The 13851-nt window shown below is 53.1% G+C and overlaps 1 protein-coding gene across 2 annotated transcripts in view; it reads left to right on the forward strand.

The window, feature by feature from the left end:
- The window catches only part of ARMH3 (armadillo like helical domain containing 3), a 1518639-nt gene that overhangs the window by 16737 nt on the left and 1488051 nt on the right, over positions 1 to 13851 (forward strand). For both annotated transcript variants that reach the window (XM_069611618.1, XM_069611619.1), the window contains exon 2: positions 4975 to 5091. In XM_069611618.1, the coding sequence (XP_069467719.1) occupies positions 4990 to 5091 (102 nt within the window). In that variant the 5' untranslated portion in view covers positions 4975 to 4989. The remainder of the gene's footprint in view (positions 1 to 4974; positions 5092 to 13851) is intronic.

A 13851-nucleotide genomic window follows, 5' to 3' on the forward strand; every position in this document is an offset into this window, starting at 1 on the left:
TCCATCTTTGTCAAAACCGCACCGAGAGCCACGTTGCTCGCATCAATCATGATCACTGCATTTCTGCCACTCTTGTAGTTGTGCAATGTTGGTCCCTCCATTAACATTTGTTTAATATTCATACACTCTCCATCGCCAATGTCATCCTATTCAAACGTTACTCCCATTCTCACAAGATTTCTTGTTGCAGCTGTGTTTCTGTCAAAATCCTTGATGAACTTTGATTAGTATTCTGCCAACCCCCGAAATGTCTGTACTTGCTCTTTTTTCTTCATCGAGCCTCCTGTCCTGTTCCTCAATGCTCTCTGCATAACCCAAAATATAATTCTGGAAAAACACAATTCTGTCATTCCTAGTAAGAATCCTCTACATCATTTTCTGAAACACTGAAGCTGCAGAAATGAGTTTGAGTGGCATCCTTGGGTACCGATATAGTCCTCCTGGTGTTATAAATGCTGTCGGGTGTATTGCTTCACCTGATAAGGAAAGGTCAGATCAAGAGTTGAAAACACCTTAGCTGGGCCTATGGTTTATATCCGTTCTTGAATGTCTGGTAGGCAGTGTCTTTCTGGGATGACACATTTATTGAGTTCTAATGTCGACACAGATCCTTACTTACCCAGATGCTTTCCTCACCACCACCAGCGGTGACACCCATTTTGAGGCATCAGTGCTCTCTATTATCCCATGTACTACCAATTTCTTAGTTTCTGCCTTCACCTCATCCCTCCTGGATATCTGAATTGTGCGCATCCTCTGTGCAACTGCCATAGAACCTTCTTTCACCCTGACTGGATGTGTAAATCTCTTCAAAGAACATATGTTCTCTTGGAGCACCTGTTGTCATATTAGTTGCATCTCTTGCGAGTCGCTCCTTGTTTCACATATCGTGTTGTCCACTTCTGTAAGCACAGCATCATTCACATTAGGGTGTAGTTTTACCTCCAACTTCTTCTGGTGGGCCCAACTAGCAGTGGCATGGATCCTCTTTTCGAGACACACATCTTCTCAGTAGCCTCTCTTCCTTTAAACCGCAGTGCGGCCAAGAACCATCTGACCAGTTCTATCTCCGCTTCATCATATGCCTTGGGATTTATGTCTAATTCATGCAGATACTTGTGCCTGCATTTCTACTTCCGCGTAGCTTCTGGTAGTAGCACGTATTTTGCTCCGTAGTCGGTTATCATCATAACTGGTATTTTGTTCACGAAATTGGTCTCCTTGGGGCTTTCCAGATCTTCCTCATCATCTTTCACTGCGGATAAGCACTCAACTCTGACACCAACCTCGTAGTCCTCACATACCTCATTTATCCAGTTTGTGATCTTGCATCTTTAACATCTTGCAAGATGTCCTTTCGCATTGCATATTCTGCAAATCTGAGAGCCGGGTAAACCAGGTTATTGGCCCAGTGTGACATGCTGTCACATCTGTAACACCTTTTCTGACAGCTTGAACTCCTGTGGGAAACTACTGAGCTTGAACTCTTGTGGGTAATCTTCCCCTTCCCCTGAAATTGTCAAATCCCCTGGACATTTCAAACCTGTTGACATTTCTTTTGTAAGTTTTGCTTTCCATGGTCCATTTCTTTCCTGCTGCTCGATTCCCTGCAGCTAATACTGTCTCTTGTGTTCCACCCGACACAGCTTCTGGACTATTTTTGTTTTGTATCTCTTTCATCCTGCCATCTAACACTTTGACGCAGTTCTCTGCTTGTTCTACCTCCTTGGCTATCCTTAGTACCTTCTCCTTGTGTCATCCTCTGCCCACAGTCTTTGACTGACCTTGACATTTCTGCACTCCAACATTGATCTCGTAGCCTCTCGTCGAGTTGCTGGTTACAGTTCCATGTCCTGGCTAACTTTCTTAGGGCTGCATAATATTGTTCTACATTCTTCCCTTTTTCTTGCACCCTTTTCCAAATGTGTAGCGATTTAAAATGGTACTGATCTTTTTATTGTAGTGTTTGGTCATCTTCTTTAGTTATTCATCATATTCATTCAAACACTCTTCCTCAGATAGTTTGGAAAAGTCTTCACATTTCTCTTGGCCCGCTGAGCCTAAAGAGTGTAGCGGAAATTACTTTTTCCTGTCAACACTATAATTGGTGCCACACACAACTTTTGCATAATGCTCAAACAACGTGAGCCATCTTTTCCATGGCACGGTGCGTTCTCCCGTTACTGGGAGGAACATTGTGATTGGCGGAACACTTTGCATTGCTATGTGGTCACCTGTTCCCCCTGTGATAGTTTGGGATGGTGCTTATTATATTTTTTTTCTTTGACAATCAACCTATGGTAATGTGCAAGTATGCGATTCTTTGCTGCCACTGACTTCTATTTGTTTTCCCTTTTGAAAAAGGTGGCCTTGTAATAATGTTCTTAAAGCCATGCCAACTATTATCTGAGAAGCATGTGTGTGTTTATTCAAACCTCCAGACACACATTTGTTTTCTTTTTGAAAAATAAATTGTTGGTCTTGTATATATGTCCTGAAGGCCGGGCCATCCTGGGAAATGCTTGTGTGTTAATTTAAACACCTAGTCACACAGAAAGTGCCGTGCCTGTGGCTTTTCTCCCTGTAGCTTGCCAACAATCGACGTTGGGCGAGTTTTCCACCTTCTCCTTTTGCTATATGAAGCTGTGCATCATTCACAGGAACGTGTTTACCACGTTCGTGACATTGCCAGACAACAGCATGGAGTGTACTCCGCTATGGCACTGCCGACGCATGCTTCTCCGTACCATTTGTGTGGATTTATCAGGCCTCCCCAAATCTGTGCACTTGCAGGGGCATGTACCTTCTCGGGCACTTGCTGAAACCCAGGGTCCGTTCACATCATCGGAAACCATTGTTGGGCCCTTGGGCAGAAATCCTCCTCACGTGTTCTCGCTCCTCGTCACCATTTATGTAGTGTCTACACAAATGGAGACTGGAGGCAGGAAAGGAGATGTGTATATTTAAATGATTAGTTAATGTGCTATATGAATTGCTCTCCCTTTCCTTTTCAACCGTCATCTCCCTCTCTGTGCATTCTCCTTCTAGAACCTTGTCACCATACTACACATAGAGATTCTTTCTTCGTTGTGTGACCAACTGGTTGCTCCTATTACAGCTCTGAGTGTCACTGCTGCGCTTGCCTAACTTACCTTCGGGTGGGCCTCTGTTAAATAAAACACCACAGACTATTTACGTTGTGATGTCATCCACGTGATGACGACGCCACGCTGAGTTTTCCGTGCAGTAAATCAATTTCTGGAAAATACAGTGTTGTGTATTTTGTGCTAAAAATCATATTCAGAACAAATATTTTATGTTTTACAAAGGTTTGCTGATCAAATAAGTACTCTATGTAATATTCATGTCCACATTACGTGCCAAGTAATGTGACGTGATGTCATTGATGTACTAACGTCATGCTGCTATACATAGTGCGTGTTGCATATTTTGTGTCTGGCATTCTTCTCAGTGGTAGCGTGACTCTCTCATGTTATTATGCATTAATCAAGTTGTGGATGTTGTATATAGTCCTACATTCTCATCAAGTATATTTAGAACTGATAGACAACAATATATACCACAATGTGGTTGCAAAGGTGATGACCTTATTGTATGCCCTAAAGCAGATCTATGCACTTGATTACTAATTTTGTCTGTTTTGCCTCTGGGTCGTGCAGAGTTGGAATTAGTGACCGTGTTTAACCCCAGACCTCTAATCTCTACTTCTTTTAGGATTCACGCTGACAATAATCTCTGATCCTCTAAGAATTCTCATTCACCGTAACCCAGTATTCAAATTCAACATGTATCTGCATTACCATCACATTGTTCAACCAATTTGACATTCTTGATAGTACAGTACTGGTCATTATATTTACTATAAACCTATGAAACAGTTATAGTTGCACTCAAGTTTAGAAGTTCCCTTTGTATGCCCACCCAATTTCTTTGGAGCTGTTTACAGGGTACAAGTCTAGAAGCCTTCTCCCCATCCTTTCACAATACTCCTTCCAACCCCTCTCTTACGAAAGTTGATTAATAAGATAAGGGACTCTAGAGTGAAGTAAAACTGGTGTGCCACTTTCCTGGCACATCCATTTCTTGTGTGAAATGGATGTTCTACAAAGCTCTTTCCAAAGCGTATCTTTTTGGGATGGGCTTATTTTTAACCCTATTTGCAGAGCATGGCCATCTGCTTTCATAGCACCTAGCTTACATTCTGTTCATCAAATTATTTAGCATGATATTTTGAGATTTTTGAGAATTTTTCCGACATAGAGGAGATTCTTTAGCGGGTGTTCGTTCAAAGGCAAGTGGGCCAGATTCTGTCATGTGGACAGTTTCTGGCAGACCATGCTGGGGAACGTTTTAATATTATATGGGTATTTATTGAGCACAGACCTAGCTTTGGGAAGCAGCAGAGTGATTTACATCTCCTAGGGAAGAGCACACAGTGAGTAAAGCAGCGATACAAGGGAGGGCAGCTAAGAAAGGAGAGGTGGGGGTGATTTGGTAGCAAGGGGATCTACAAGCAAGCGGGAGGGGTGGAAATGGGGAGCAGATCAACCAGTCTCGGGTTAGGTTGGGAGTGGAGGGTGTGTTCACCTAGGTGTAGAGAGGTGCATATAAGTGACTAGTGCATCACTCACTTCTAGCCCATCACCCACCATCAATCCATAAATTCCAGATGATCCAACCAGACTCCCCTCTCTGTTTATTGGTTTATTATTATAGTCTGAGAAAATGGAGAATGAAGATTGCGAAAAGGCTAGTCTGTTGCAGGGAGGCTTCCAGGTTTCCAATGTCGACTCCTTTTTATGCTCTGCTGAAATGTGCCCAGGTGACTGCCTCCACCAGCTGTGGATACTCTACAAATCTGCATAAAGGAAATATTTGGCACTAAAGAAATAAGCCCCTACTGTGAATAACATGTAGATTGTTCGCTCTAATGATTCTCATCTTTAAACACAGATTGCGCTGTTAAGCATGGCACAAGTGGAGAAGAAAGGAGGTCTACTCAGAAAATCTACAGCTTCAAAGAAACCCCTTAAAGAAAAAGTGGTATTGATGTATGATGAAATCTTCTCGGTAAGCTCTGCATGTGTTTGTTTGTGGTCCAACCATCAGTATAACCTGATTTTTATTTTTATTTAAATTATTGGTTCATTTATATTTTAGGCATTTTATTTTCCTCTGTTTTAATTATGTTTTGTCTTTCTACAAATCCACTAAGAGAATGTCCTTGTGCAGTAGCCTCGTTTAGTACAAAGGTAAATTGTTGTTTCAGTTCTTAGTGGAAATGTGTTTAGTCTCTGAATGTGGATCTCCATTTTCCCTTTAACGTTTATTATTATTTGTAAATTTAACTGTACAATATAGGATGGTTCCCATCAGATAGTCTACACTTATGAAAGTTAATGAATGCCGTAATAAGCTTTATTTCATTAATTGTATTGCATAAATGCCAAAAACAAGAATACAACAATATTTACAGTTGAAACGAAATGAGTCATCCAAACTAATTAATTTACAATATGTTGCTTTAGTCTAAAATTCAGTTTTACGTAAAGTGCACATTCGAATCAAAATTTTATACTTAACATTCTCATTTTACCAGCACTTTCCGGTTAATTTATAACCAAATCCAAAAATGAATGCGATACGTTCTTCAGATGAACAATGTTCCATCTCATAACATTCCAAAATGACTATAATCAAGTCATTTAACCAGCAGCAGCAGGTCTTCAATCGTACCAGGCACGGCATGATGCTGGTTCGCCTGAAGCTATTTCTGTCTCCTTCACAAGACTAACAGGCCGATTCATGGAATAATTAGCGCGGCGCAAGTGGCCAAAAACATGTGATTCGCAGTGGAATAGCGAAAATCGCAGTGCAAGTGCGAAAATCGCACGAAAAGCAGCGCACATCGATTCATGGAAGGCCGTGCGCGAGAAAACCATCGGATGTGCGCTAAAAAAGTGTGCGGCGCATGTTGGCGCACAGGCCATCTAACGGCGTGCGCCAGGTCACAGCGAAAATTGCACAGGCCACAGCGAAAATCGCACATAGCGCGGCACACACAACAAAAGTAGGCGGAACACGGGGCGTAACACTCGGAATGGGGAACAACTTGACAAAATGTGGGCGTCACGGGGGAAGTACAGGGTGCAAGTGCGCGGAACGCCCACACGCTCGCCTACAACACGTATTCATGGAATCGAATAGGGCAAAAAAGCGCACGGTCAAACCAGCGCACAGGCACAAACACGACCGCCACAAGAAAGCAGGCGGTAGCGTCTCTGCGCCTGTAATAAATGTGCGCCAAAAGGTGCGCCAACAAATAGCACCTATATACAGCTATGATGAATGTCCTATACTGTAGCCCTCCAGGACAAATGACGTGCAAAGGGGTACCCACAAACACGGACACCCGCTGACTGAAAAATAACGTGTGCGTGTATTCCGGGGTGCGCGGGAAGTTTCACACGTGATTTGGCAGGGTACGTGGATTTCAGGGGTGCGCGGGAAGTTCGACACGCGATTTGGCCGGGTACGTGCGCGGGAATTTCCACACGCGACTTGGCTGGGTACGTGGATCTCAGGGGTGCGCGGGAAGTCTCACACGCGATTTGGCAGGGTACGTGGATTCAGGGGTGCGCGGGAAGTTCCACACGCGATTTGGCTGGGTACGTGGATCTCAGGGGTGCGCGGGAAGTCTCACACGCGATTTGGCAGGGTACGTGGATTTCAGGGGTGCGCGGGAAGTTCCACACGCGATTTGGCCGGGTACGTGCGTGGGAATTTCCACACGCGACTTCTGCTGGGTACGTGGATCTCAGGGGTGCGCGGGAAGTTTCACACGCGATTTGGCATGGTACGTGGATTTCAGGGGTGCGCGGGAAGTCCCACACGCGATTTGGCCGGGTACGTGCGCAGGAATTTCCACACGCGATTTGGCTGGGTATGTGTATTTCAGGGGTACGCGGGAAATTCTACACGCGATTTGGCTGTGTGCTCCCAGGTATTCCCTGTACACCCTCCACGGCCCCTGCAGGCAGCCGACACCACAGGGGACTACCCTGGACACCTGCTCATGTCCCCCTGCACCCCCACCCCCCAGCATCCAGGGGCACCCCCCACCCCCCAGCAGTGCAGGGGCACCCTCCACCAGGCCCCCACTCATGTCTCCCATCACCCCCACCCCCCAGCATTGCAGGGCACCCTCCACCACGCCCCCACTCATGTCTCCCATCACCCCCACCCCCCAGCAGTGCAGGGGCACCCTCCACCAGGCCCCCACTCATGTCCAACTCATGTCTCCCACCACCCCCACCCCCCAGCATCCAGGGGCACCCTCCACCAGGCCCCCACTCATGTCCAACACATGTCTCCCACCACCCCCACCCCCCAGCAGTGCAGGGGCACCCTCCACCAGGCCCCCACTCATGTCCCCCTGCACCCCCACCCCCCAGCATCCAGGGGCACCCCCCACCAGGCCCCCACTCATGTCTCCCACCACCCCCACCCCCCAGCAGTGCAGGGGCACCCTCCACCAGGCCCCCACTCATGTCTCCCACCACCCCCACCCCCCAGCAGTGCAGGGGCACCCTCCACCAGGCCCTCACTCATGTCTCCCATCACCCCACCCCCCAGCATTGCAGGGCACCCTCCACCAGGCCCCCACTCATGTCTCCCATCACCCCCACCCCCCCAGCAGTGCAGGGGCACCCTCCACCAGGCCCCCACTCATGTCCAACTCATGTCTCCCACCTCCCCAGCAGTGCAGGGGCACCCTCCACCAGGCCCCCACTCATGTCCCCCTGCACCCCCACCCCCCAGCATCCAGGGGCACCCTCCACCAGGCCCCCACTCATGTCTCCCACCACCCCCACCCCCCAGCAGTGCAGGGCACCCTCCACCAGGCCCCCACTCATGTCTCCCATCACCCCCACCCCCCAGCATTGCAGGGCACCCTCCACCAGGCCCCCACTCATGTCTCCCATCACCCCCACCCCCAGCAGTGCAGGGGCACCCTCCACCAGGCCCCCACTCATGTCCCCCTGCACCCCCACCCCCCAGCATCCAGGGGCACCCTCCACCAGGCCCCCACTCATGTCTCCCACCACCCCCACCCCCCAGCAGTGCAGGGCACCCTCCACCAGGCCCCCACTCATGTCTCCCATCACCCCCACCCCCCGCAGTGCAGGTGCACCCTCCACCAGGCCCCCACTCATGTCCCCCTGCACCCCCACCCCCCAGCATCCAGGGGCACCCTCCACCAGGCCCCCACTCATGTCTCCCACCACCCCCACCCCCCAGCAGTGCAGGGGCACCCCCCACCAGGCCCCCACTCATGTCTCCCACCACCCCCACCCCCCAGCAGTGCAGGGGCACCCTCCACCAGGCCCCCACTCATGTCTCCCACCACCCCCACCCCCCAGCAGTGCAGGGGCACCCTCCACCAGGCCCCCACTCGTGTCTCCCATCACCCCCACCCCCCAGCATTGCAGGGCACCCTCCACCAGGCCCCCACTCATGTCTCCCATCACCCCCACCCCCCAGCAGTGCAGGGCACCCTCCACCAGGCCCCCACTCATGTCTCCCATCACCCCCACCCCCCAGCATCCAGGGGCACCCTCCACCAGGCCCCCACTCATGTCCAACTCATGTCTCCCACCACCCCCACCCCCCAGCAGTGCAGGGGCACCCTCCACCAGGCCCCCACTCATGTCTCCCACCACCCCCACCCCCCAGCAGTGCAGGGACACCCTCCACCAGGCCCCCACTCATGTCCCCCTGCACCCCCACCCCCCAGCATCCAGGGGCACCCTCCACCAGGCCCCCACTCATGTCTCCCACCACCCCCACCCCTCAGCAGTGCAGGGCACCCTCCACCAGGCCCCCACTCATGTCTCCCACCACCCCCACCCCCCAGCAGTGCAGGGCACCCTCCACCAGGCCCCCACTCATGTCTCCCATCACCCCCACCCCCCGCAGTGCAGGTGCACCCTCCACCAGGCCCCCACTCATGTCCCCCTGCACCCCCACCCCCCAGCATCCAGGGGCACCCTCCACCAGGCCCCCACTCATGTCTCCCACCACCCCCACCCCCCAGCAGTGCAGGGGCACCCCCCACCAGGCCCCCACTCATGTCTCCCACCACCCCCACCCCCCAGCAGTGCAGGGGCACCCTCCACCAGGCCCCCACTCATGTCTCCCACCACCCCCACCCCCCAGCAGTGCAGGGGCACCCTCCACCAGGCCCCCACTCGTGTCTCCCATCACCCCCACCCCCCAGCATTGCAGGGCACCCTCCACCAGGCCCCCACTCATGTCTCCCATCACCCCCACCCCCCAGCAGTGCAGGGCACCCTCCACCAGGCCCCCACTCATGTCTCCCATCACCCCCACCCCCCAGCATCCAGGGGCACCCTCCACCAGGCCCCCACTCATGTCCAACTCATGTCTCCCACCACCCCCACCCCCCAGCAGTGCAGGGGCACCCTCCACCAGGCCCCCACTCATGTCTCCCACCACCCCCACCCCCCAGCAGTGCAGGGACACCCTCCACCAGGCCCCCACTCATGTCCCCCTGCACCCCCACCCCCCAGCATCCAGGGGCACCCTCCACCAGGCCCCCACTCATGTCTCCCCCCACCCCTCAGCAGTGCAGGGCACCCTCCACCAGGCCCCCACTCATGTCTCCCACCACCCCCACCCCCCAGCAGTGCAGGGCACCCTCCACCAGGCCCCCACTCATGTCTCCCATCACCCCCACCCCCCAGCAGTGCAGGGGCACCCTCCACCAGGCCCCCACTCATGTCCCCCTGCACCCCCACCCCCCAGCATCCAGGGGCACCCTCCACCAGGCCCCCACTCATGTCTCCCCCCACCCCCCAGCAGTCCAGGGCACCCTCCACCAGGCCCCCACTCATGGCTCCCATCACCCCCACCCCCAGCAGTGCAGGGCACCCTCCACCAGGCCCCCACTCATGTCCAACTCATGTCTCCCATCACCCCCACACCCCAGCAGTGCAGGGGCACCCTCCACCAGGCCCCCACTCATGTCTCCCATCACCCCCACTCCCCAGCAGTGCAGGGGCACCCTCAACCAGGCCCCCACTCATGTCCAACTCATGTCTTCCACCACCCCCACCCCCCATCAGTGCAGGGGCACCCTCCACCAGGCCCCCACTCATGTCCCCCTGCACCCAGGTCCTCACAATCCCCAATCATGTGCGTAATGGTCAGCCTCCACAGCCAAAAGGCCCTACCAAGTAACCCATTCACCCACATGGAAATGGAAATTACATGTTACACCCCCAATGTTCATAAAGCAAATGAACCCATGTCCGTCACACACAATGGTTGCAATTGAATGGGAAAACACCCAACATGACATGCATGAAACCAATGAGATGATACCACACAGTGAAGTATGAAAACAAAATTAAATTAAAAAAATAGAATGCAAATGAAATGAAACAAACTACAATGGCAATGAAAAAAAAGATAAGCTGCATGTCCGTCAAAAAAAATTAAAACTACAAATCCAAATAAATGTTGTCCAAAGTCACATTAAAAATAAAATCAATCCGAGAGAGAAAAAGAAATGCAAAGACCATTGCTCCATGGTGAATAAATAAAAAAATAAAAATCAAACAATCCAATGAAGAACTATGTACAAAACATCCAAGGGTCCATGAGCCCAACTGAACAAAGGAAACCTACAAAAAACCCTAACTAAAATGCAACTATATACAAAAAGTGGAGCAGTGTCCGTCGACTCCAAATCATAAGAAGAAACAAAGGAAACCTAAAACTAAAGAGCTATATACAAAGGCGGCGGGCAAGTCCAGCGGCTCACTCCGTGGTGTTCCGGGCCAGGGCATCATCAAACTCCTCTTCGATGTCCCGGAGGCGGTCCTGTTCCATGGCCCCGAGGGTCCGCAGGGACGACGCCATCTGCTCCTCCAACCCCCTGCGGATTGCCTCGAGGCACTCGGCCCACCTCAGGGCCCTCCGCATGGAGTTCTCCGCCCTGACCATCGTGAGCCGCGCCTCTTCCGCCCGCCGCCGCTCCGCACCTATCTGCTGGCCCAACCGCAGCCACATGGAAGACACTTCCCGTCCTGGGTCCTCCTGCCCTCCGGCCGATGCCTGCCCCTCCGATGTTGATGGCCCCGAGCCATGATGCCTCCCACGTTGACTCTGCTGCTGCCTCCGACGCAACTGCCTCTGCCAGCATGACGGCATCCAGGCTGATGGAATCCACCGACGCCGTTGTGCACGTGCCCTGCCTGATGATGCCGGCACATCCTCCATCTGCTGGGGTACAGTTGCTGTGGTGTCCACCCCTGCTGGACCTCCGACTCCCGACTGTGGCAGGGATGGGATCCCCACCGAGCTGGCTGCATTGGTCAGGGCAGGTCCACAGGGGGCCCTGGTGACATCTGGGCCGGAAGACGGCAAGGAGAACGACCGGCGTATAGCCTCCACAGAGGAGGAGAGGGCCGCCAGATTGGCCGACAAATGCAGGAAACCCCCGAACATGGAAGATCCCTATTGGGCCACGTCGGCACGGTGCTCTTCGTGATGACGTGCGTGCTCCTCCCGGGAAGCACGCACGTCATCACGAATTGCACCCGCGTGCATCGCGACCCCAATCAGGACCTTCTCCATACGGCCACGGGTCCCCTCGTCCACAGGTGGAGGGGAATCAGGTGACATGGACATCCCCTCTACCTGCGGACGGGCCTGGGACGGGGCATCCCTGCTGGTGCATGGTGGTGCACTCACAGGGTCAGGGACAGCGACATGCACGGCCCCTCCACGGTGACCTGTGCTGCCTCCTGCCCCTGCCCCTGGACTGCACCACTTGCACCAGCAGGGATGCCCCCACCAGGCCCCATGTGTGCCTCAGTGGCGGCCTCCTCCTCCTCTGTGGAAACCACCAACCTGGATGGCTCCTCATCGTCTTCCGCTGTAGCAGGCCCCTGTGGGGCTCACCCACCCCTTCAGCTGCAGCCGTGGGGGCATCCCCGCCGCCTTGCTCCACAGTGCCGTCTCCGCCCTCTTCTTCACTAGCCGCTGCGTAGAGGGAGAGATAGAACACAAGCATCAGGGTACTGTACAATGGTCCCCTAGACAGGAAGCAATAGCAGATGAGTACCACTGTCAAAGTACACTTCCATCATGTCCCTCCACAACACATGGGTCAGTCCAGGCAAAACACACACACAGTAACAGGCATGGTGCATGCCATGGACATTTCCATACATGTCCAATGGACTCTTGAAACATACAATGATATGGAACTCACATGCATCACGGGTCATGCCTATCACATGCACACACTTCACCTCAGTCACATCCATCTGGCCTCATACACCCCAAACACAGCGGATACAAGGATAACTAGGCTGCATCAGTGAATCTGTGCATTGTCACAGACATGTGTCATGCATCCATGGCATTCACAAGTCACAGACACGCAGGTCAGGCACACAGACATGGCTACCATATATGTACCTGGCATCAGCACCCATCCCTCACCCCCACCCATGTCCAGGAACAGAGACTGGCATGCTCTCATGTGTAAAATCTGCATAGGGCTCCCCATGTCGCATTTAAACACATGCAACGACCATGTGGTTCACACATCACTGGTCGCACATGCATTACCATGATGTCCCTGCACACATTCATGCGTACATGGCCTATGTCACACATACAGGCAAGTATCAGATAACCAGCACACCGCAACATGCCCTGTCTCAGACAGCAATGCTTGGCCACTTACCGCTCAACTCCAGACGGGTCTCCCTCTCAAGGATTTGGGCGTGGAGCGCTGGGCGTATGCGTTCCAGGACCCTCATCTGGATGGAACTCATGCGGCCCGTCCCCCCTCCACGAGGCGCCGGGCCTTCACGAGGGTCCTGGACCTCAAGTCCTCCCAGCGCTTCTTGATCTTCTGGACGTCGCGGGTTGCCACCCCCTCCGCGTTGATGGCAACCACACAGTCGGCCCAGATCCTCTCCCTTGCTGGCGCGGGACGATCCAAAGAGGGCATCATACTGCCCCCAGGACATGCTCCACCAGGACACCAACTTTGGTGCAGTGAAGCTGGTGCCCCTCTGCCCCTCTGCCCCTCTGGCCTGGGGTTGCCACTGGTGCCAGATGTCGAAGTGCCCGACATGGCAACCCCAGAGGCAGGAGTGGGTGGGCAACTGGGTCCTGGGGCTGGGCTGTGGAGCGATGTTATCCCAGTCGGGAGTCTTCTGTTCCAGCAGGGGTGGACACAGCAACTGGACCCCTGCAGATGGCTGATGTGCAGGCACCAAATGGCAGGGCACGGTGGCAGCAGGCAGGCAGGCAGCAGCAGATGGCACGTGGGAGGCTGCTCAGGGCACTGGGGGGCAGTAATTCGGCCTTCTGGGCAGGAGCGTGGTCTTCATACGGAGTGATTTGGCACGTGAAAATCCTGCACGTCAGCGTGAAATTCGAGGAAAGGCCCTCAGCGCGTAAGCGCGTCTGACGTGACCCGCACGGGTGTTTCCCTCATAGCACGTGATGACGGAGCACACGTGGAAAGACTGCACGTCAGAGTGTCATCGCGTGTAATTGGACAAAAGTGCGCGTACATGCGATTGGCCTATGTACGTGTATTCCGGGGTGCGCGGGCACTTACACACGCTATTGGCCTGGGTACTGGATTTCAGGGGTGCGCGGGAAGTTTCACACGCTCGCCTACAACACGCGCAAAGAAACACGTACACCAGTAGGAAGCAGGCATACGTCGACCCGCAACGCATAAATTTGCGCGCAAAAAACTAACAAGCTCAGACG

The sequence above is a fragment of the Ambystoma mexicanum genome, chromosome 8 (genome assembly GCF_040938575.1).
Source record: "Ambystoma mexicanum isolate Mex_15411 chromosome 8, UKY_AmexF1_1, whole genome shotgun sequence".
Classification (NCBI taxonomy): domain Eukaryota; kingdom Metazoa; phylum Chordata; class Amphibia; order Caudata; family Ambystomatidae; genus Ambystoma; species Ambystoma mexicanum.